The 22121-nt window shown below is 33.7% G+C and overlaps 1 protein-coding gene across 1 annotated transcript in view; it reads right to left on the reverse strand.

The window, feature by feature from the left end:
• Rnf180 (ring finger protein 180) overlaps positions 1–22121 on the reverse strand; it is a 222570-nt gene that overhangs the window by 35272 nt on the left and 165177 nt on the right. The window contains exon 7 of the mRNA XM_076856117.2: positions 5547–5672. Coding sequence (XP_076712232.1) covers positions 5547–5672 — 126 coding nt within the window. The remainder of the gene's footprint in view (positions 1–5546; positions 5673–22121) is intronic.

Consider the following 22121-nt stretch of genomic DNA (forward strand, 5'->3'; position numbering starts at 1 on the left):
GGAAATCTACATTCATGCTGAGAGCCATCGCCAAGTAGGAATGACACGTGGCGATTTCTTTGTCAGCCTATCCAATGTTTCTTAGAGGGAGGACTCTCCATTGTGGAAATGGGCTTGCCTTGGACCCAGGTCATTTGCAGTGACATTGCATGAATGTTTGAGAAAGGTGACCCTGCTCAAGGACCAGGGCGGATCTGGATTTAGGGCAGTTCCAGGTTTAAGGTGGACCCTGCTGGGAATAGGGCGTATCCTGCTGCCTCAGGCGCCCACCGGCTTCTTGAGTTCTCAGGGATTCAGAGAGTATTTGGGATGCAGAGCCCAGTGGAGGTGTGGATTTTTCCCAGAACGTGCGTGTAGAGTGCCGGTGAGAGCTCAGGAATAAAGAATTGCTGTTTGAATCTACAAGGCTGTGAGTGGCTTGAGATTTTGTGCCCAGTCAGACTGCAGCACATACAAGTGTTGTTTTTTTTGATAAAATTCTGGAGCCAAAGTCAAATACTGGAATGTGTTGTTTTTTTCCAGATTGCATTTCCCACCTTACTTCCTCCTAGCAACTGTGAAAAACAGCTGAAAAATAAATTTCTCAAGTAACCTATTAACATAGCATAGATGGTATGGTTTGCAGAATAGTGATAAATCACAGACTCTTATTTTCGAGTATGATCCTGATTTTTGAATAATTACTTTATTTTGAATCAATATGACTCGATCGGTATGTAATTAAATATGACTTATTTAAAAATTAGAAATGAAGAATAACAAAAATATGTGATGGCAGAAAACTTTATAACATTAAATAATGAAGTTGGTAAAAAGGATAAAAGTTAATGACATAGAAAATTATCTTAGTATGGTACAGAAAGAACATTAACAATAAGTAAAAACAATTATATTCAATGGTAAATATTAAAAGCATTCCATCTAAAATTAGGGATGCTACTATCACTAATTTTGTTCAAAACAGAACACAGAACCCAGTTCAAAATGTTCATCAAGATAAAAGAGAAAGAAAGTATATATGCATTAGATGTTTAACTGTTCAGTGTAAGCATAATTTAACAAAGATGTCAAACTATACTTATAATCATCTTCACTGAAAGCACCTAAAACCATTTAAATATTAAACTTAATTAGATTATTTAGTATGGTTGTTAAATATTAGATCATTTTCCCACATTAAACTATATTTCTATAAGACAACAGTAAATAATCTTTACAAATGCAACAATGCTGTACAATAAATATTTGGAAAAAATGGGCTTTTACTTGAAAAAAGATGTGAATCCTTTGTAACCCAATATAAAGGGTAGACTTTAGTTAAAGACCTACATGTGAAAGGTAAAACCACAATGTAAACATAGAAAAAAAATCTAAGTGAAAACCTGTGTGGTCTGGGAGTGGTGAAGAACTTTTTAAAATGAAATTTCAAAACAAATGGTAAAGCAAGAATTTGATTCAGGTACAATGAAGTTAAGAATTTCTTATAACAGAGAACATGATAGACAAATAATAGAGTAGAGGGCCTCAAAATACCTAAGATACTTGTGAAACAGAACAAGCTGGAGGGAAGATTTAAAAGCTTATAAATATAAAGGCTTGGTGTTTGGCCTAAGAATAGGCAAATAAACTCCAAATAAAGAACTCAGATATAGATCATATGGGAATTTAAATATGACAGATTGAGAAATGATTAATAAATGGAAAAAATTAAATAGCAAAAAATCCTCAAAGAAATTGGCTCCCTACATGGCACACAGCAAAACAAAACAAAACAAAACAAAAACTTCATAAAACAATATAACATAAGTCAATTCCAAAGACCTTTAAAACTATTTGAAAAATATATAAGAAGTTATCTTTGTGACCCTGAGAATAGAGAGAAGTTTCTTTAACAGTACACACCAGAAAAATGAAGAAAATGAAGAACTATAATTCATTAAAAGATACAATGAAGTAAAAAGGCAGATTTCAAACAGTGATGAGAATGGCTATTCATATAATTAACAGAAAAAGTAATCACCAGAAAAATATTATAAACTCTTAAAAATTAACATAAATATCATAGAAAAATATATAAAATTTGTAAATAAGTATTCAACAAATGAAAAAACTCAATGGCCAATATACCTATAGACAAAGCCACATTCAACCCTCATCACAGTAATGGAAATTAAAATCCCACTGTGGTGTTATTTTATAGTTACAAGACTAGCAAATTATAAAAGACTGAAAAGATCAAATGCAATAGACAAAACTACTGAAAAATCAGTACAGTCATTTAGGGAAATAGTTTGGTTTAGGTAATCAACTTCAAGATGTACTTTTCCTATGATCTGGCAAGTTTCTATTGGCAATTATTCCAGAAGACACGAAAATGTTTACAGTAGCATTGTTTATAACAATGAAAAGGTCAGATAACTCAATTCATCCACAGGAGAATGAACAAATTTTAGTACATTCATATAATTGACTATATTACAGCAGTAAAAATAAACAAATGTCATTATATTTACTGAAATAGATAGATTTGAGAAACCTAATACTGAGTGGCAAAACAAATGTGGAATATGTACATTTGTTACCATCACAAAAGTGCAAAAACAAAGCAAAAATAAATAATGTTGATTAAGTATATATGTATATCTATATAGAAATGATAAATAAAAAATTTGGGGGGAGGCAAGAGGCAAAAAAAAGAGAAGTACAGGAAGTGCTTCAATAATATTGTTAATTGAGATATCTGATTCCCAATCCTGTGTGTATTAGGTCTAGCCACTGTAACTGTAGGCCTCACAGCAGAAAGCTGCCCTTCCTATGCCAGACTTGCTGCACAGGCAGTATTTACAGTCTCCACAGGGAGTGGCAGTCAAGGTCTCAAGGCCAGTGGATGCTCTTTCACAGCATCTTCATTCCAAGGTTCTTTATCTGAGACAGTGCACAGAGGTCTTTTTCAGTTGCCTCTGCTGAGGCCTCTTTTTGGGGATTAGAAGAGGATAACTTGAGGGGACCTTTCTCCATTGTGACTCCATATCCAATTTTTTTTTCCTCACTAGTAGCCCTTCCTGCATGTTATTCTCCCCCTGACTCCAGGACCCATAAAACTGTTGAAGACTTAGTTTCTGTACAGTGAGCCAATCCCCACATCTGCTCTGCTCCACCTGACCCTGGGCCAGTATACTTATTCTATGGAGAAAATGGAAAAGGGAGTATGCATTTTCTCTAGGTTTAGATTTGCTTATGCCATTGTAGCAAGTGGTTGAAAGCTTAATTCTCTCCTTTTTGGTGTGTTGCTTTACCTTACTTAGTTACCTGACAGTTCAGCTCTTGCCCAGTTCAGCTGAGCTTGTGCTACTAAAATACTTCTTAAATTGAATGATGTAATAAAACTATTTTGAACTTCTACCATAAAAATGTATGATATAATCAAGTTCTACTTTAAACACATACATGTGTGTATGTTGCATGTGATGATCTCATACCCTCACTTTTCTATGGATGCCTAATGATATGCATTTACATGTATTTATATGTAGGTGTTAATGTCTGGGTTGTACTACATTTAATTTTATCATGTACTAAAGCAGGAACATACTGTATATCATTGCTTGTTTTTCTAAAACAGTAAGTTCAAAGGTATCTTAATATTATACCATATAATCCATCTTAATTTGTTTAGTCTCCTGTGTAAGTATTAATTTTTTTAAAAATCAAGGTCTATGGCACTCTTCTGCTCCACATAGGACAAATAAGACAAAAATCACAAAGGAACACCTATTTGAATTATTGCTTCACTTTTACTTCAGAATAGAAAAAGACAAAGGAAAATGTGGGATTATTGTATTTAAATAAACTGAATGTAAGGTAGAAGACAGGATAAAGGAAACTTCTTTTTTTAATTTTTTTTAAGTTGTTGATAGACCTTTTTTATTTATTTATATGCAGTTTTGAGAATGGAACCCAGTGCCTCACACATGCCAGCCAAGTACACTACTACTGAGCCACGGCCCTCACCCAGGATACAGGGAACTTCTTAAAGAACAAAAACCAAATTATAAATATTCTCCTTTTGGGTATGAATTCTTTATGTAAAGCTGATTTTTCTCATATTTTATTTTCTATTATATTTTGGGCTAAATGTTATAGTTTTAAACCTATTTATACCAAATCCTAGATAATATTTTTAGTTACTAACCAAATTATAAAGACATAAGGGCTTACTGAGTATCCTTAAACTACTTTATTCATTTGAACCACTGTGCAAAGTTATATTGGTCCTTCACTTACTTCCTTCAAACTTAAGAGATTTAGTGTATCAATTTATTTTTTGCCTCCACCATACAGGCTCTGCCTCTATCTGCTTTGGGTCTTTGTCATCACTGTATTGGTCTTATTTTCTTATGTAAAAGTTCCTCCTGTTCTCTGAAGATCATGATTCCCCTATCTGGCCCCATAATATCATAAGTTGTAAATGCTAAAACTACATAGTAATTCATGCTCTTACAAACCAAGAATTTACAAAAGATGACTTTATATTTTATGTCCAAGTTGTATGGTCATACAGTAACACATTCTTTAAGCTCAAAATGGCATTAGTTTCATTCAGTTTTTATAACAAGTATATTAATTAGGTGGGGCAGATAAAATAATTTACACTTTATCTGTATACAAGCAATAGAGGTGCTCATGACATTCCTGAAATCATATAGCTACTTAGACCTGAACCTAGACACTGGTATACCATTCTCAGACCACTGTGCAGTTCTGTGATACCCTCTACTCCAAGGCTCTGTCACTTTCTACTTGTCCTAAACTTGTGCTAGAATTATAATATATTAAACTACATAAATTTAGCTTATGATAATTGAATTAATAAAAATTTTTATTAAGAGTTCTAGTGCTTTTGTCAAATAGTTTTTATCAAATCTGATACTTGTGGGATGCCTGTTTATGATCTATATATTAACCACTGATGGAAAGGCAAAGTTAATTTATTTTTATTTTTATGAATTTTTAACTGATATACATATTAGTGACGTATAATATTATGTTTTTGATACAGCATATATTGTAATGTTTAAATCAGGTTAGATATATATCTCCTCAAACATCTATCATTTCTTTATGGTGAAAATATGCAAGATCTTTTCTTCTAGCTTTTTGAAATACACAGTACATTATTATTATCTATAGTATATTCAATAGCACACCTGAACTTCTTACTTTTATCTAACTGTAACTTAGAACCCAATGACCAACCTTTCTCCATCCACCTTCCCTCTTATTCTCCCCAGGAAAGTCAATTTAATACTGGTTTCTCTCAAATTTGCTTTCAATGTATAGACTTCATTTTCTCCATACGTATATTTGTAGCTTCCAGCAAGGAGATATTTAGCAAAACCTTTACTTATATTAGATCAATACAGAAATATATCCACTAACATTTTTAAGACAAGAAGAAATTATGTATAAGAACAGGCTTGGAAAAATGGACAGAGTTACAAGAATTTTATTTTGGGTTGGGGATGGGTAGGTATTAGTTTCCTTACCTCCAAAAAGATGAAAAGCTTTTCTGCAGCTTGGTAGAGGCCATTTTGCAGAGCTGGACTTCTGAAAGCCTTGTTTAATTTTCAAATATTCTTTAGTAAAGAATGTTTTTGTGGCATTGTTCAGTTCTGGAGTAAAGCAAAAGAAAATAGTATCTTAAAAATTAATTGGAGTAAAATGGCAAGAACATGAGAGATTATTGGCGCGATATTTTGATAATAAATTCAGATCTCTTTAAATCCATGAAGACAAAAGTAGATTCAGAAAAAAATTCAAAAAGATTTTTAAAATTTCAAACAAACATAGCCAAACTCACACATGATGAAACTTTGATATAACTATACAAGGAACATTCATTTACTGAGTAGCTTTGACATCAGGTACTATAGGTATGCAGGACACAAGGATAAGTAAACATAATCCCTCCCCTCCAGAAAACTACAGACTAAAATATGGAAATAACCAGGTGGATGAAAAAAGGGAAGTCATGTGTTATGGGTTTAGCAACGGAATAGCTAGAATAGAATCAGGGTTTAGGAGTGAAAATAAAAAGTCATTTGATGTAGAACTTTTTACTTCATAATCTATTTCATTCTATATGTGATGTATTGAGCATCTTACTGAGTCTAATGTTGCAGATTTGAGAGTTGTAAAACTGTAAAAATAAATTCTCAACCCTCAGAAGCTTTGCAAGTGATTTTAAAAGGGTATTCATCTGAAGTATACACAGATCAATCAGAGACCACACTTGATCTTCTCTGTAGTGGAGTCTCTGTATAAAAGCCAAGGAAAGGAAGTTATGATCAGTGTCATATCCTTCATTGAAGAAGTTCTTAGGTCAGTGCAGGGTTGGTAACTGACCTGAGAATAAATGAGGCTTTCATCAGCCAACCCCTCTTACTTTCATTCTATAGTTATCTCTTGACACACTTCCTCAGCTTCCTTTCTACCTTAAGCTTGGAGCTTCAGCAATACAGTTTCTGAATTTTTCCCAATCTCTACCTTAGATTGATTCTTACTTACAAAATTCAAAGAGAAAACAGGAGTTTATATTCAACAATAGGAACAATGTAAAAAATAGACTACTCCAGATAAGTGAGGTTATGTTTTAAGCTGAAGCTACAACTCCCTTGATGATTCCACACCCATGAACCAAAAATTCAAGCATATAAGGTAGGGAAATAAAGGTACTTGGGAATTTGGGGAAGTGACAGAATAGAGGAGGTTGCTTTTCTAGGAGTGAAACCAAGAAAGTATATAAGCAGCTTCTCAGCATGGTGGGTAGGAAAAAAAAATGAAAAGGAGACTTTACTGGGAACTAATGCTGGACATCAAAGCAGATTGGGGACTCAGGAGGCTGAATATAATAATATAAGGAACAAATCCCCAGTGGCAATTGGGGAGGCCTGTGGCATGTTTGGATATTAAGAGATCTGAGATCAGAGACACTGCTTGATACATTATCCTTGTGTGGGAAAGGGGCTGTCTCTCTCCTAGCTGCTCGTCCACAGAGAAAGTAGCCTTTCTTAATTCATACTACAGAGCTAGAGTAACAAAATTGGCATGGTTTTGGCACCAAAACAGGCAAGAAGACCAGTGGAATAGAATAGAAGACACAGAGACAAATCTACATAAATATAGTTACCTCATACTTGATATAGGCTCCGTAAACATACACTGGAGAAAGGTATCCTCTTCAACAAATAGTGCTGGGAAAACTGGAAATCCATCTCTAACAGAATGAAATTTAACCCTATCTCTCACCCTGCACAAAACTTAACTCAAAGTGCATCAAGGACCTATACTATAACCGACGCTCTGTGCCTACTAGAAAAAAATATAGGCTCAACACTGAAACATATTGGCTCAGTAACTGTCTTCTTGAACAAAATTCCTAAAGCATAGGAAGTTAAAATCAATAACCAATAAGTGGGATGCATCAAACTAAAAAAATTCTTCACAGCAAAGGAGACATTTAATAATGTAAACAGACAGCCTACAGAATGGAAGAAAATATTTGTCACCTGAACCTCAGATCTGCAGCACTAATATCCAGGATATACAAAGAACTCAAAAAACTTAAATACAAAAAACAAAACAACAACAACAACAAAAAACCAATCAATAAATGGGCAAAGGAACTGAAGGCATTTCATAGGAGAAGAAATACAAATGGTCAACAAATATATGAAAAAATGTTCAATGTCTCTAGCAATTAGAGTAATGCCAATTAAAACAACACTGAGATTCCATCTCATCCAGTCAGAATAGCAATTATCAAGAATACAAGTAACAATAAATGTTATCGCAAGGATGTGGGGAAAGAGTGCACTCATACTTTGCTGGCTGAACTGCAAATTGGTGCAATCACTCTGGAAAGCAGTGTGGCAATTCCTCAAAAAACTAGGAATGGAACCACTATTCACCCAGTTACACCAACTCCTTGGCATATATCCCCAGTAGTTAAAATCATCATACTACAGTGACACAGCTACAACAATGTTTATAGCAGTTCAACTCACAATAGCTAAGTTATGGAACCAACCAAGGAACCCTCCAACAGTTGAATAGATAAACAAAATGTGATACAAACACACACACACACACACACACACACACACACACACACACACAAAGTGGAATATTACACAGCCATGAAAAGGAATGACTCTATGACTTTTGCTGGTAAATATATGGATATGGAAACTTTAATGCTAAGAGTAATACACTGGTAGACCTAAACCAAAGGTCAAATGTTTTCTCTGATATGTCTATGATAATAGAAAACAAGGTGGGGATGGAGGGGAAGAATAGATGTTCAGTGGATTAGACAAAGGTGAATGAAAGGAAGGGAGTGGGGATAGGAATAGGAAAGATAGTAAATGAATAAGACAGAACTTGCTAGATCCAAGATGGTGATCTAGAGGGAGACTGAATTCCTTGTCACTTGGGATTCAAACAGAGAAAATACTGTTTCTCTACAAAGTAGCAGTCATTGCCGACTGATCCCCTGTTGTTTACCCCCCATTCATGTGCAGCAATCCTCTGCTGTCTACCAGCATTTGGCCTGCTTTTTTGAGCATAGATTGCTTGCTGACTGCTGCCTATATTTGCCATTTCCCCACTCACCTGCCTATTGCCAGCCCATTGCCTGTAGCCTGACCTTCACCCAAGGATCACCTGCCGTTAGCCTGCAGACTGGCCACAGACCTCCAGTGGATTGTCTACTGCCCACTGTCTCATACTGCCTAGAAGTCCATAGTCACAGTGCTCACAGATGCAGGTTTGGTTACACCCGCTTCAACCATCTTGGGACACCTGCCAGGGCCTGCAAATTGGCTGCTGCCATTGCCACTATCTCAGGGCACAGCCGCCTCAATCCGGGGACACCAGCCAGGGTCTGGAGATATATTGTCAAGGTACCTGCTGGTCTGGTTGCACCTGAGGTCTTTCTTCTGGGTGTACTAGCAACTGCCATCTGGCTACTTCTTTGCAGGGTCTCTCTTTTGTGTGAGCACATCCCTGGTGGTCTCTCTGCAAGTTGAAATGGCATTGAGATCTTCTGACTGCAGCAAGACAGAGCCTGGGGAATCTGAAGCCCAAGTCCACCATATTGCAGCTGGGTTTGTGTGGGCCAGTCTGGGTCTAGCAAATCTGTGGAACACCAGAGATTAGAGACAGTTCCCTAAGGGGAGCACAGGTTGGAGAAACTAGAAAACCAGACTCTCTCCAGCTCGGTGAGTCCTAAAATGTATGGGGAAGGAGGGACCAGCTACAATGGGTGGGAACACTGGAAGAGGATGTGACAAAATATTGCTATCATCTTGCCCACCCAAATAGTATTTTTACTCAGTGCACTGGAGCTACCATTAAACTTCAGACAAACCAACCTATCCAAAAAGGGAAGCAGAGAAAAAATTTGAAAGCCAACAGAAGCTATTGTTCAATTTTCCATTGAGACTTTCTTTTTTTTTAAATTTTCCCCTCTCTCTCACATCTCTACCATCTTTAAATCCAAATATTTTTCATGCATCAATTTATTAAGAATGGGATGTCTGAATAGTATATTACAGTTTTGTTGTATATCCTTATATTTTTACTTCTATAAAAAAATCTGTATATATTTTTTCTCTAACCTGTCTCCCTGGATTGTCTTTCTCACTTCTCTCATACTAACAGCCAACCTCTATTAATTCCTCCCTTGCTCTTAGTACATTTTTACCTCTATCTTTTCTCCTTCTCCCTCAGAAACACCATATTAGACTACTTTTGTTACTTATTGTCCATCATTAGAAATAGCAAACCCTTTTATCAGACTTACTGTTTATATTGTAGACAACAATTGAACATATCATTTCTGTTTATTGTGACAAAACTGTAGATGCCTTAATAGGAGCTATTTTGGCTAAAGGAGTATATTGTGGGTCTCCCCCTTAAAGGTGAGGTAATGGAAGCCTCCAGGGATATTGTGAGTCTACAGAGTAGAAACTATACTGCCTTACATCTATATTGCTAGATGGGAAGACATACAAACAAACACAAAAAATCAAGGGAACACAGTATCTCAAATAAACCAAGATGTTCCAACAATAGAATCTGTAGACCACACATTAGAAAATATGTCAGAGAAAGAATTTAGAAGATACAGAGCTAGACTGATCTTTGAAATAAAGGATGATATAGGAGAGAAAATACAGGAAGTGAAATATTACCTCAATAAAGAGGGAGAGATTATAAGAAGAAATTCTCAAAATGAAGATAAAAATAAACCAAATTAAAACTTCAGTGGGAAGTATCAGCAACACACTAGACCACTTAGAAGAAAAGAACCTCAGGCAATGAAGACAAAATATATAATCTTGAAAATAAAGGCAACTTCACAGAGAAGAGGGTAAGAAACCATGAACAGAACTTCTAAGAAGTATGGGATAACATGACAAGACCAAATTAAAGATTTATCAGAATAGACGAAGGCATGGAGATACAAATCAAAGGAATACACAATCTTTTCAATGACATAATATCAGAAAATTTCCCAAATCTAAAGAATGAAATGGAAAATCAAATGCAAGAGGCTTACAGTAGGACCCCAAATGTACAAAATTATAGCAGACCCACACCAAAATACATTATAATGAGAATGAATGACATACAGAATAAGGATAGAATTTTAAAGAGAGAAAAAAATCAAATTACATATAGGGGGAAACCAATTTGGATTTTAGCTGATTTCTCAACCCAGACTCTCAATGCCAGCAGGTCCTAGAATAACATATATGAAGCTCTAAAAGAGAACAGATGCCAACTAAGCATTTTCTATCCAGAAAAATTAAGATTTATATTTGAAGATGAAATAAAATCTTTCTATGATAAACAAAAGTTAAAAGAATTCACAATTAGAAAACCTGCACTACAGAACATTCTCACCAAAATATTCCGCAAGAAGGAAATGACGAAAAAAAAATACAGTGAAAACTGGCAAAGAGAGGAGCTGTATTAAAGGAACGGTCAATCAAAGGAAAAACTAAGTCAAATTAAAAACCAAAAATAAACCAAAATAACTGGGAATACAAATAATGTCTCAATAATAACCATGAATGTTAATGGCCTAAACTTATTAATCAAAAGACACAGACTGGCAGATTGGATTTTTTAAAAAGACCTAACAATATGCTGTCTTCAAGAGACTCATCTCCTAGGAAAAGACATCCACAGACTGAAGGTGATGGGTTTGGGAAAATCTTATTCACTCACATGGACTGTGTAAACAACTACGGGTTTCCATTTTCATATCAGAAAAAGTGGACATCAAACCAAATTTCGTCAGAAGGGATAAAGAAGGACATTTCGTACTGCTTAAGGGAATCATATATCAAGAGGATATAATAATCATAAATATTTATGCCCCAAATAATGGAGCATCTATGTACATCAAACAAACTCTTCTCAATTTCATGAATCAAACAGACCAAAACACAATAATAATGGAAGACTTTAACACACTGCTCTTACTACTGGATAGATTTTCCAAACAAAAACTAAACAAAGAAACAACAGAACTAAATAACACAATCAATGATATAGACTGAACAGACATATATAGAGCATTTCAACCATATATAGAGTATTTCATCGAGCAAATACTCCTTCTTCTCAGCATATACCATACTCTATATATATCCAGCACATGGATCCTTGTCCAAAACAGACCATATATTATGCCATAAAGAAAGTCTTATCAAATACAATAATAATAATAATAATAATAAAGGTACAGCCCTGCATTATATCTGACCATATTGAAATGAAATCAGAAATCAAGGAAAAAATAAAAAATAGAAGTTACTCCAACACCTGGAGACTAAAAAATATGCTATTAAATGGATGGCAGAAGACGTCAGGGAGGAGATAAAAAAAATTTTTAGAGGTAAATCAAAACATTGATATATCAAAAATCTTTGGGATGCTATGAAAGCAGTACTAAGAAGAAAGATCATTGCATTGAGCTCATTCACTAAAAGAAAACAAAGTCAACAAATAAAAGACCTAACATTATATGTCAAAACCCTAGAAAAAGAAAAACAAATGAACCCCAAAAGTGGTAGAAGACAAAAAATAATTAAAATCAGAGCTGAAATCAATGAAATTGAAACAAAAGAAACAACTGAAAACATTGACAAAACAAAAAGTCAGTTCTTTGAAAAAATAAATAAAATTAATAAACACTTAGCCATGCTAATGAAGAGAAGGAGAGAGAAAATCCAAATTACTAAAATTTGTGATAAAAAAAGGAAATATCATGACAGACACTATTGAAATATAGAAGATAATTAGAAACAACTTTAAAAATTTATACTGAAATAGAAAATCTCAAAGACATAAACAAATTTCTAGAGATATATAATCTATCCAAACTGAATCACGAAGACAGACACAATTTAAACAGATCAATTTCAAGCAATGAAATAGAAGACACCATCAAAACTTACTAACCAAGAAAAGCCCAGGACAAGTCATATTCTTAGCTGAGTTCTACAAGATCTTCAAAGAAGAACTAACATCAACACTTCTCAAATTATTCCATGAAACAGAAAAGGAGGGAACCCTTTCAAACTCATTCTATGAGGCTAGTATCACTTTGATTCCAAACTAGACAAAGACATATCAAGGAAAGAAAACTTCAGAGCAGGATCCCTGATGAATACAGATGCAAAAATTCTCATTAAATAGTGGCAAATCATATACAAAATCATATTTAAAAGATACTGCACCATGATCAAGTGGGGCTCATCCTAGGGATACAAGGTTGGTTCAACATAAAGAAATAAATAAACATAATAGATCACATAACAGACTTAAAGACAAGATACATTTGATTATTTCAATAGATGCAGAAAAAACATTTGACCAAATAAATCACCTCTTCATGTTCAAAACACTATAAAAACTAGGAATAGTAGGAACATACTTCAACATGTGAAAGTTATCAGTACTAAGTCCAATGTCAACATCATTCAAAATGGAGAAAAATTGAAAGCATTCCCTCTAAAAACTGGAACAAAACAGGAATGCCCTCTTTCAACATTTCTATTCAACAAAATCCTTGAAACTCTAGCCAGAGCAATCAGACAGATGAAAGAAATTAAAGGGATACAAGTAGGAATAGGAAAAGAAGAACTCAAACTATCACTATTTGCTGATGACATGATTCTATATTTAGAATATCCAAAAAAATTACACCAAAAAACTTCTAGAACTAATAAATGAATTTAGCAAAGTAGCAGGATATAAAATCAATACCCACAAATAAAATGCATTTGTATACATAAGCAATGAATCTACTGAAAAAGAAATTAGGAAAACTACCCCATTCACAATAGCCTCAAAAAATTTAAAATTCTTGGGAATCAATCTAACAAAAGAGATGAAAAACCTTTATAGTGAAAACTATAGAACACTAAAGAAAGAAATTGAAGAAGACCTTAAAAGATGAAAAGATCTCCCATGTTTCTGGATAGAAAGAATTAATATTGTCGAAATGGCCATACTCCTAAAACTGTTATACAGATTTAATGCAATTCCTATTAAAATTCCAATGACATTCTTCATAGAACTAGAAACAGCAATGATGAAATTCATTTGGAAAAATAAGACCCACAGTAGCCAAAACAATCCTTAGAAAGAAGAGTGAAGCAGGAGGCATCAAAATACCAGACCTTAAACTATACTGTAGAGCAATAATAACAAAAATGGAATGGTATTGGCACCACAATAGACATGCAGACTAATGGTACAAAATAAAAGACACTGAAACAAACCCATATAAATAGTTATCTCATACTAGACAAAGGCACCAAGAACATACATTGGAGAAAAGATAGCCTATGCAACAACAAATGGTGCTGAGAAATGTGGAAATCCATATGTAGCAAAATCAAATTAAACCTCTATCTCTCACCCTGCACAAAAGTCAACTCAAAATGGATCAAAGAATTGGGAACTAGACAAGAGACCCCACACCTAATAGAAGAAAAAGTAGGCCCCAATCTTCATCATGTAGGCTTAAGACCTGACTTCCTTAACAAGACTCTCAAAGCATAAGAAATAAAATTAAGAATCAATATTTGGGATGGATTCAAACTCAAAAGCTTCTTCTCAGCAAAGGAAACAATCAATAATGTGAAGAGAGAGCTTACAGAATGGGAAAAAAATCTTTACCACACGCAACTCAGGTAGAGTATCAATCTCCAGGATATAGAAAGAACTCAAAAAATTTAACACCAACCCCCCCCCCAAAAAAAACAACAAATAACCCAATCAATAAATGGGCTAAGGAACTGAACAGACACTTCATAGAAGATATACAATAGATTAACAAACATATGGAAAAATGTTCATTATCTCTAGCAATCAGAGAAACATCAAAACTACTCTAAATTTCATCTCACTCCAGTCAGAATGGCAATTATAAAGAATATAAGCAATAATAAGTGTTGGCGAGGATGTGGGAAAAAAGGTACCCTCATACATTGTTGGTGGGACTGCAAAATGGTCCAACTACTTTGGAAATTAGTAAGGAGATTCCTCAGAAAACTTGAAATGGAACCACCATTTGACCTAGCTGTCCCACTCCTCATTTTATACCCAAAGGACTTAAAATCAGCATACTACAATGATACAACCACATCAATGTTTTTAGCCAACCAATTCACAATAGTTAAACTATGGAACCAACATAGATACCATTCAACATTGAATGGATAAAGAAAATATAGTAAAAAATATGCAATAGAATATTACACAGCCTTAAAAATGAAATTGTGGCATTTGTAGATAAGTGGATGAAACTAGAGAACATCATGCTAAGTAAAATAAGCCAATCCCAAAAACCCAAATGTCAAATATTTTCTCTGATAAGCGGATGCTGATCCATAGTGGAAGAGGTAGAGTAGGTAAGAATGAAGGAACTTTGGATTGTGCAGAAGGGAGTGATAAGAGGGGAGGGTCTGGGGGATGGGAAGGACAGTGGAATGAGAGAGACATTATTACACTATATATGTATTATTACACTTCTGGTGTGAGTCTGTAACATGCACAGTCAGAATAATGAGAAGTTGTGCTCCATTTGTGTACCATGTACCAAATGCATTCTACTATCATCTATAACTAGCACAGATTTAAAAAAAATAGAAAAGAGACCAGTAAAATAGAAGAAGGGGATCATCAGGGAGAGGGAGGAAAGGAAAAGGGAAGATACTGGGGAATGAAATTGTTCAAATTATACTATTTTATTGTGTACATATATAAATATGTGATAACAAGTCCAACTGTTAGTTATAGTTATAATGCACCAATAAAAAGGAAAAAAACAGAAAAAAGTAAGACAGAACTTTTCTATGTTCATATATGTATACATCACTAATGAAATGCCATATCATGTATAACATCAAAAATGGGGTCCTAATTAGAATAAGTTATAATCCACATATACAATATGTCAAAATACACTGTCCTGTCATCTATATCTAAAAAGAACAAATAAAAATTACATTTAAAAAGATATTTTAATAGTCTATACTCATTATATAAGATGAGGTTGTTATGGTTACTATGTTTTTATTTAATCCTGGATATTTGTAGAAGTTAAATCATTTCAGGTTGGATAATCTCATTTTAATTTCTACAGTAACATACAGATGTTTTATGCAAGCCTACTCTGCTCACTGCCCACAAATAAGCCCTATGTTCAAAATGTTCAAGTACTCATGAGTGCCATTCACACTAATGAAAAGAATGAATGGAGATACCAAATGATTTATAGCACATTCATTTACAACCATAATGATGTTACAGGACTCACACTGAAGTATTGATGACTATAATTTGGGGAATGTTTTGAGAAATCAAAACCTCTATGATATAAGTTGTATTGTGTTAACAATTCACTATTGGGAAAACTGACTTATAAATTAGACCATTGTGGGAATCAATAAAGGTTTCATGTGAGAATATAAACCAAGGTGAAAGTTTGGAACTGAAGAAGTCTTATTATTCCTCTTCTTTCCCTTCCTTTGTCCCCTCTGCCTCCTTTTTGTTCTTTTCCTTCTTCTCCTGGGAATCTTGTAGTAAGGTCCTAAAATGTTGCTGCAATAACAGGAGAATGCAATTGTGTAACTTTCTCTTATACTGAAAACTTATTTGGAAATGCAATCAAATTCTAGTACAATAGTTCAACAAGACATTAGAAGAATCATCAAATACCTACATTTATGTAAGTGACACAAACTTTTTGTAGGGAGTAGATAAGTAAAAGCAACAATGATGCCTATGATGTTGTGTTTCCTGCTTCAAGGAATTATACAATGTATTTTTAAATTATTTAGTAAACCCACATATTAAAACACCAAAGCTGAGAAAGTTTAAAAAAATCTTTATAATACATAAGAAAATTATGATCAGAGAAATATTAAAACTTGTGAGATGGGAATAATACCTTTATGCCTGTATGCCCATAACATAATCTTATGAGATTGACAATTTTGGGTGATTTATTTACTTTGTTTGATATGAAAATGACTGTTAGAAAAAATAGGATCTGAAGTTCTTATCCTACCATTGCTGGGCCAATTAAGATCTAGATTCTAATGCTTTTCATGTAATTTTTTTTTAAACCAACTTTCTGCCCTGTCTTCTGCAAATATTTATTTTGTACCTGCCATGTACCTGGCACTTTGCTAATCTACCTAGGATTACAGAGATGAATTAAGGGTAATTCCTATGTGTAAGGCATTATATTACAGTGGTGATTCCAAATACCTGGCTATGTACCTAAGCTACTTGTTAAAAAGAAAAATTCTATGATTTTACCCAAAATTGAAGCAGAAGTGCTGTGCTTGTGATATAGGAATCTGTGCTTTCTAATGAGCTCCTTAAGTGATTCTGATGCATAGCTAGATTTGACAGCCACTGATGAAATGATCTTAATCCCCTTTCTGTTCTAATTTATCTGAATTTATTTAAATATTTTAAGCCTTATCTTGTTCTTGTATAAAACTGTAATAACCTTACCCAAGGGTGTTTTTCTTTCTATGGATTGTGTTGCTTCATTTCAGTGTCATTTGAGCTTGGAAATGTAAGTTTTAGCAATCAATTAAATATTCAAAAACTACATTTCCTAAAATAGTTTGAAGAAACACTAAGAAAAATCCAGAAGCAGTGTAAAAGGTGATGCAAAACATCTGTATCCTCTTCTCAGCAAAAGTTACTACTAGGGAGTCAATGTAGCTTATTATATATGTGATAACTTATTAGATATAATCAATATTTAATATTGTTGAGTATGCTAGAAAAAGATAAAAAAGTGAATATCCTGGGAAGCTCTTAAGTCTATTCAAATGATAATACTTTGTTAAATTTGGTGGCAGTAGCAGTGGAAATAGCAACATCTTTGTGTGATGCTATCATCAAAAAAGTACATGATTGTCAGGATAAAAGAATTCTAATTTTCTTGATATGGCTGAATACAAAAGTCAATTACCCACTATGTACAATCATAATACAAATTATTACATGGTGTGATTCCATAAACTTTTATGGTATTATATCTAACAATATTGAAGGCACAACTACATATGTATTATGATAATTTTGAAATAGATTGTACCAATAAAGTTTACCACATTGATTTCAGCTCTTCATTTAAATGTTAACTATTTTTAAACCAATATATCTAATAAAAAGACAATCCTAAAATTAAATGATTAAGTGCTCTGATAATGTTTTTTCAGGGTGACTTATGAGTCTTATTCAGACGGGGAATATGCTAAAATTATTATAAATATAGGCACAAGTCATTTAAGTGGATCCAATAGTATTATTTTCTAATTTAAGAGGCTACAGATGTGTGTTCAGTCATCTCATTCATATTATTAAATGTCTTGTTTACCCAATTTAAATTATTTTCATTATTATAAAAGCTTTTCTCACAATTCCTTTCTTGGTTCTATGTTGTTTGATACATAATTTTTCACTTTTTTTCCAGAGAGACAAAGTATAAAAACATGATCTGATCCCAAAAGAAATTTGTAACATTATAACAATATTAATAACAACAAGGTTAATTCTCCAAGAGATCTGAATTATAAATTTAGAAGGGATCCTTAGCATGAGTAGGTATCCAACTCTCCCACATTTCAATAGATGCTGTGTATGCAGTTCATAGGCATTATTTGGTTCTAGAAAATAATGAGTAGTAAAGGGCACTTGGATACCATAAAAGAAACAACCTTTACCACCTGATGCTAAATCCCCATTACTTATCATAGCTTTTGGTTTATTAATATCTTGTGAAGTGATCTTTAGAACTTTTTGATTAGCCTCTTTTTACTCATTCCTTAATGTGCTGCTTTTACTATTTTCTAAGGTACATAATATAACATAGTTTTCTTTGTAATTTTGAACAAATTAAGAGTAAGGTGAATTAGGATGCTGTGTCAAAGACATCTTAGATCCTTCCTTTACACAGGAATGGAGAAGTGCTAATATATCAGGCATAGAACCTATTTTGTTGCTATACAATGAAAATCCACCAATTGCCTATTCCTATTTTCAGGAACTCTGGGGCAATGTTTACTTTGTATCTCTGCCAGAAGGGCAAGAAAGTTACACTTGCAAAGGGACCCTAAAACATCTGATGAAATTCATTTTGTATCCATGCAAGACACTCAGATGTTTTTAAAGTAAAAACATGAGTTAAAGAAAAATTTGGATCTGAGTTAGAGAAAAATTTGGATATGCTGTTATGGTTTATATACACAGAAAATTATCCATTTGAATCACAGTTCAAACTAAGTGTTTAAATTGTAGAGGTAGCTTTTGAGACCTTACAGGCCCTCACTATCTAGTGGCTGGATGTCTACCAGTATCTGAATATCCTAAGGGATTTGGAGGTAAGAGAAGGTGTGCATGATGGCAAGGGGAGCCTAACAGGAATATTTCATTTAATACTGACAAAAACTTATCTCTGAATGTATGCTCTGAATGCATCTGATTTTTTTTATACTTTCTCCTAATGGATCATTCAAGGTTAAAATGTAGTTTGGGAAGTTCCATTCTCTAGCTGAATATGTAGCCTGATGACAGATACACATAAAACAGAGACAAAAACAAAAACACCAAATTTATTTTTCACATTGTCAAAATGAACTATAGTATCTTAGTCATTATAGAAAGCAATTTATGCTTAGCAGATGTTTAATATTTAGGAGTTCCTATTTTAGCATTTACCCATTTTAACAGAAGAATCCTATTTAGAATTGGTACTTATAAATGTAATATAATTAATGTTATATTAAATGTAATACAATTAAATATAACTTTATGTACTAGAATAAAGAAAGAGTTGTTATCATCATTTTTTAATCTTTAGCACAGAAGACAGACTTTCTTAGGTTAGATTATTTATCCAAACTTTTTGCCTTGAGAAATTGTGTTTACCTTGTGCTTACTGATGTCCTTCAGTGGCTTTAGAACATTGAAAAATCATTTCAGCAAATGACTCATTACTCAAGGGTAACTGGTCATCCCAATGTGAGAGGGATGATAAGGCCAAAAGGAATTCTATCAAGCTAAGCCAAACTTAACTATAACTTTTATTAAGCTCTTACTATCACACAGACAAAACACTAAGTATCTTATATGTTTGTGATATTTGTTATTATTTTGTTTGTAAAGTTACAGTGTTTAGGATATAGCAAAAAGCTTTTAAAAATATGGACAGAAATATATTAGTGTCTCCTCAAAAGGTGATCATTGCATCCATCCTTGGCTTCAAAGAACCCATGATTTTGTCTTCTGAGGTGGAAAGAAACAGGACCTCATTCTTTCTTCTCATTGTTATTCTCAATGCTGCTGTTTGGTTTAGTTATTTTTTAAAGTAGTCAAAGTAAAACTCTCCAATGCTTAAAAAAGCAAAGACTGAAAAATGAAATGTCAAAATATGTAATAGAGCTTAGAAAACAAAAACAAAACCTAAAACAACCTGTAGTATAAGCTACTCAGCATTCTGAGCTGGGAGGATCTCTTGAACTCAGAAGACTGAGATCAGTTTCAATAACAATGATATGTTCTATCTATCTATCTCCCAGACAATAAAACTGTCTCCCCAGGGACAGTTTTATTGTCTGGGTTTTTTTCTTTTGTTTGTTTGTTTGTTTTGTTCTGTTTTTTTTTTCTACAGACTAATCTCCATATATGAGTCAGTTTTTTAGACACTGGTCTGCAAAACACCAGATATATATGAAATGATTTTGGATAAAACTGAATTAATATATTTAAAATTTTCATAGCTAACTCTTTATGTTAAAGTATATAAGTAAATAAAGTAGAAGCAAATCAATAAATCCACAAGCATATTGCTAAGCATGCAGCCAAAATAAGTACTCAAGAAAAAATATTATGTTGATATAAAAAAAGTCCTTAAGAAAAAAATATTCACATGGTATATTGGTACAGTAAAATTTGTAAAGGTGGTACAAAAATGACAGTTGTTTAAAGAATACTTCTAAATATTGTGCTTATTTTGCAATTTCCTTTTTATAATAAAAATATAAAAGTAATATGTTTCCATATATTAAAGTTTGAGAAGGGCGACACTAGAAGACATCATGACATGATCAGGTATATTGCCTGATAAGAAATTAGTATGGCTTTTGGAGACAGAAATTATTCTGTATAAGATGAACAGAAAAATGAAAGAGTAGAGGTATGGATGGAAGGAAGTACAAAATGACATTACCATAAGAATTAACATACCAGGCTTACTGGTACAGAATAAGAGAAAATATGAAATGGTCTTAACTAGTGGGAATATTGACAATAGGCCAAGATGAATTATAGATGATCATGGTAGATAAAAAGAGGAAGTGTGATTTCTGTAGATAAGCTGTATATCCTGGCAAAAGTCTCACAGGACATTAGAAAGTCATCTGGAGCATAGGATGATTCTTCATTGTGTGGGACTAGCCCAAATGCTACAAAATATCTATCATCCCTGCCCAGTTGACAAAATGTCAGTAGCATTTTCCAGTTATTGTGATAGTCAAAATACCCTGATGAAAAAAAAATCACAGGCCTATTCAATGCTTAAAAATTCCAGGTTAGCTTAAATATAATATTCTTAGTTTGTTTGGCACTTTAACAGACAAGGTAGAAAATTAGCTATTTCCTTTTCCTTTTACCAATAGAGTCCCTCAGTACATCTCCTCATCAGCACATCCCAGGAGTGATGAAGATGCAGGGTAGGGACAAAGACAAAATAGAAATGAAGGTTGAAGAGAGGAAAATAATGGAACAAGGATGGGAATCTTCCTTACTAAGGTTTGGGTGCATTGTGAAAGGGAAGGGAATGAAAGCATAATTTCACAATAAGTATATATGTTGTTTGGACCCTATGGATCCTCCAGCAGCACCCGAGTCACTTTCATCTTTTATGTAACTGTGGGCTGAGGTGCCTCCACATGGACTTTGAGTCTGTTAGTAGGCATGCTGGCAAAAGGATTCCCAGAATAAGTCCACAATGAAAGAAGTAACATGTATGGCATGAAGGCTACAAAAAGTCAATTTAAGAAAAAATGTCTTATGTCCCAAGATGATTGTGATTTCCTTGGCTGAGGGATTCTTCCTTCTCCCTTGTATGACCCCTCTCCTCAAAATGCTTGTTTATATCATGGCTTGTTTATGTGTTGCCAGCCTTTGAGGCTCACTCCACCCTAGGAAGACTCTTCTTTATGGTTTCTTTCCCTGATTATCTTTTAAAGTTCTAATTTATTTACTGTTTTTCTTTTTGCTACTAGAGTTATAGAGGTATTGACCTCTCCTTAATTGTTCAACACTAAGAAATCTATTGTTTTCAACAACCTCTCCATAGTCAGTTCTGTTACAGCTGCAGAGCTCTCTGTTCTTTTTGTCTGACCCCGCTCTATCCCCAGGCAGAACCTCTGCACTACTTTACTGGTGCTGGGCACAGCGAAAGTGGTTAGTTTCTTTAAGCATGAGAACACTATTCTATAAGAGAGACA

Source organism: Callospermophilus lateralis, chromosome 5 (assembly GCF_048772815.1).
Source record: "Callospermophilus lateralis isolate mCalLat2 chromosome 5, mCalLat2.hap1, whole genome shotgun sequence".
In the NCBI taxonomy this organism is placed as follows: domain Eukaryota; kingdom Metazoa; phylum Chordata; class Mammalia; order Rodentia; family Sciuridae; genus Callospermophilus; species Callospermophilus lateralis.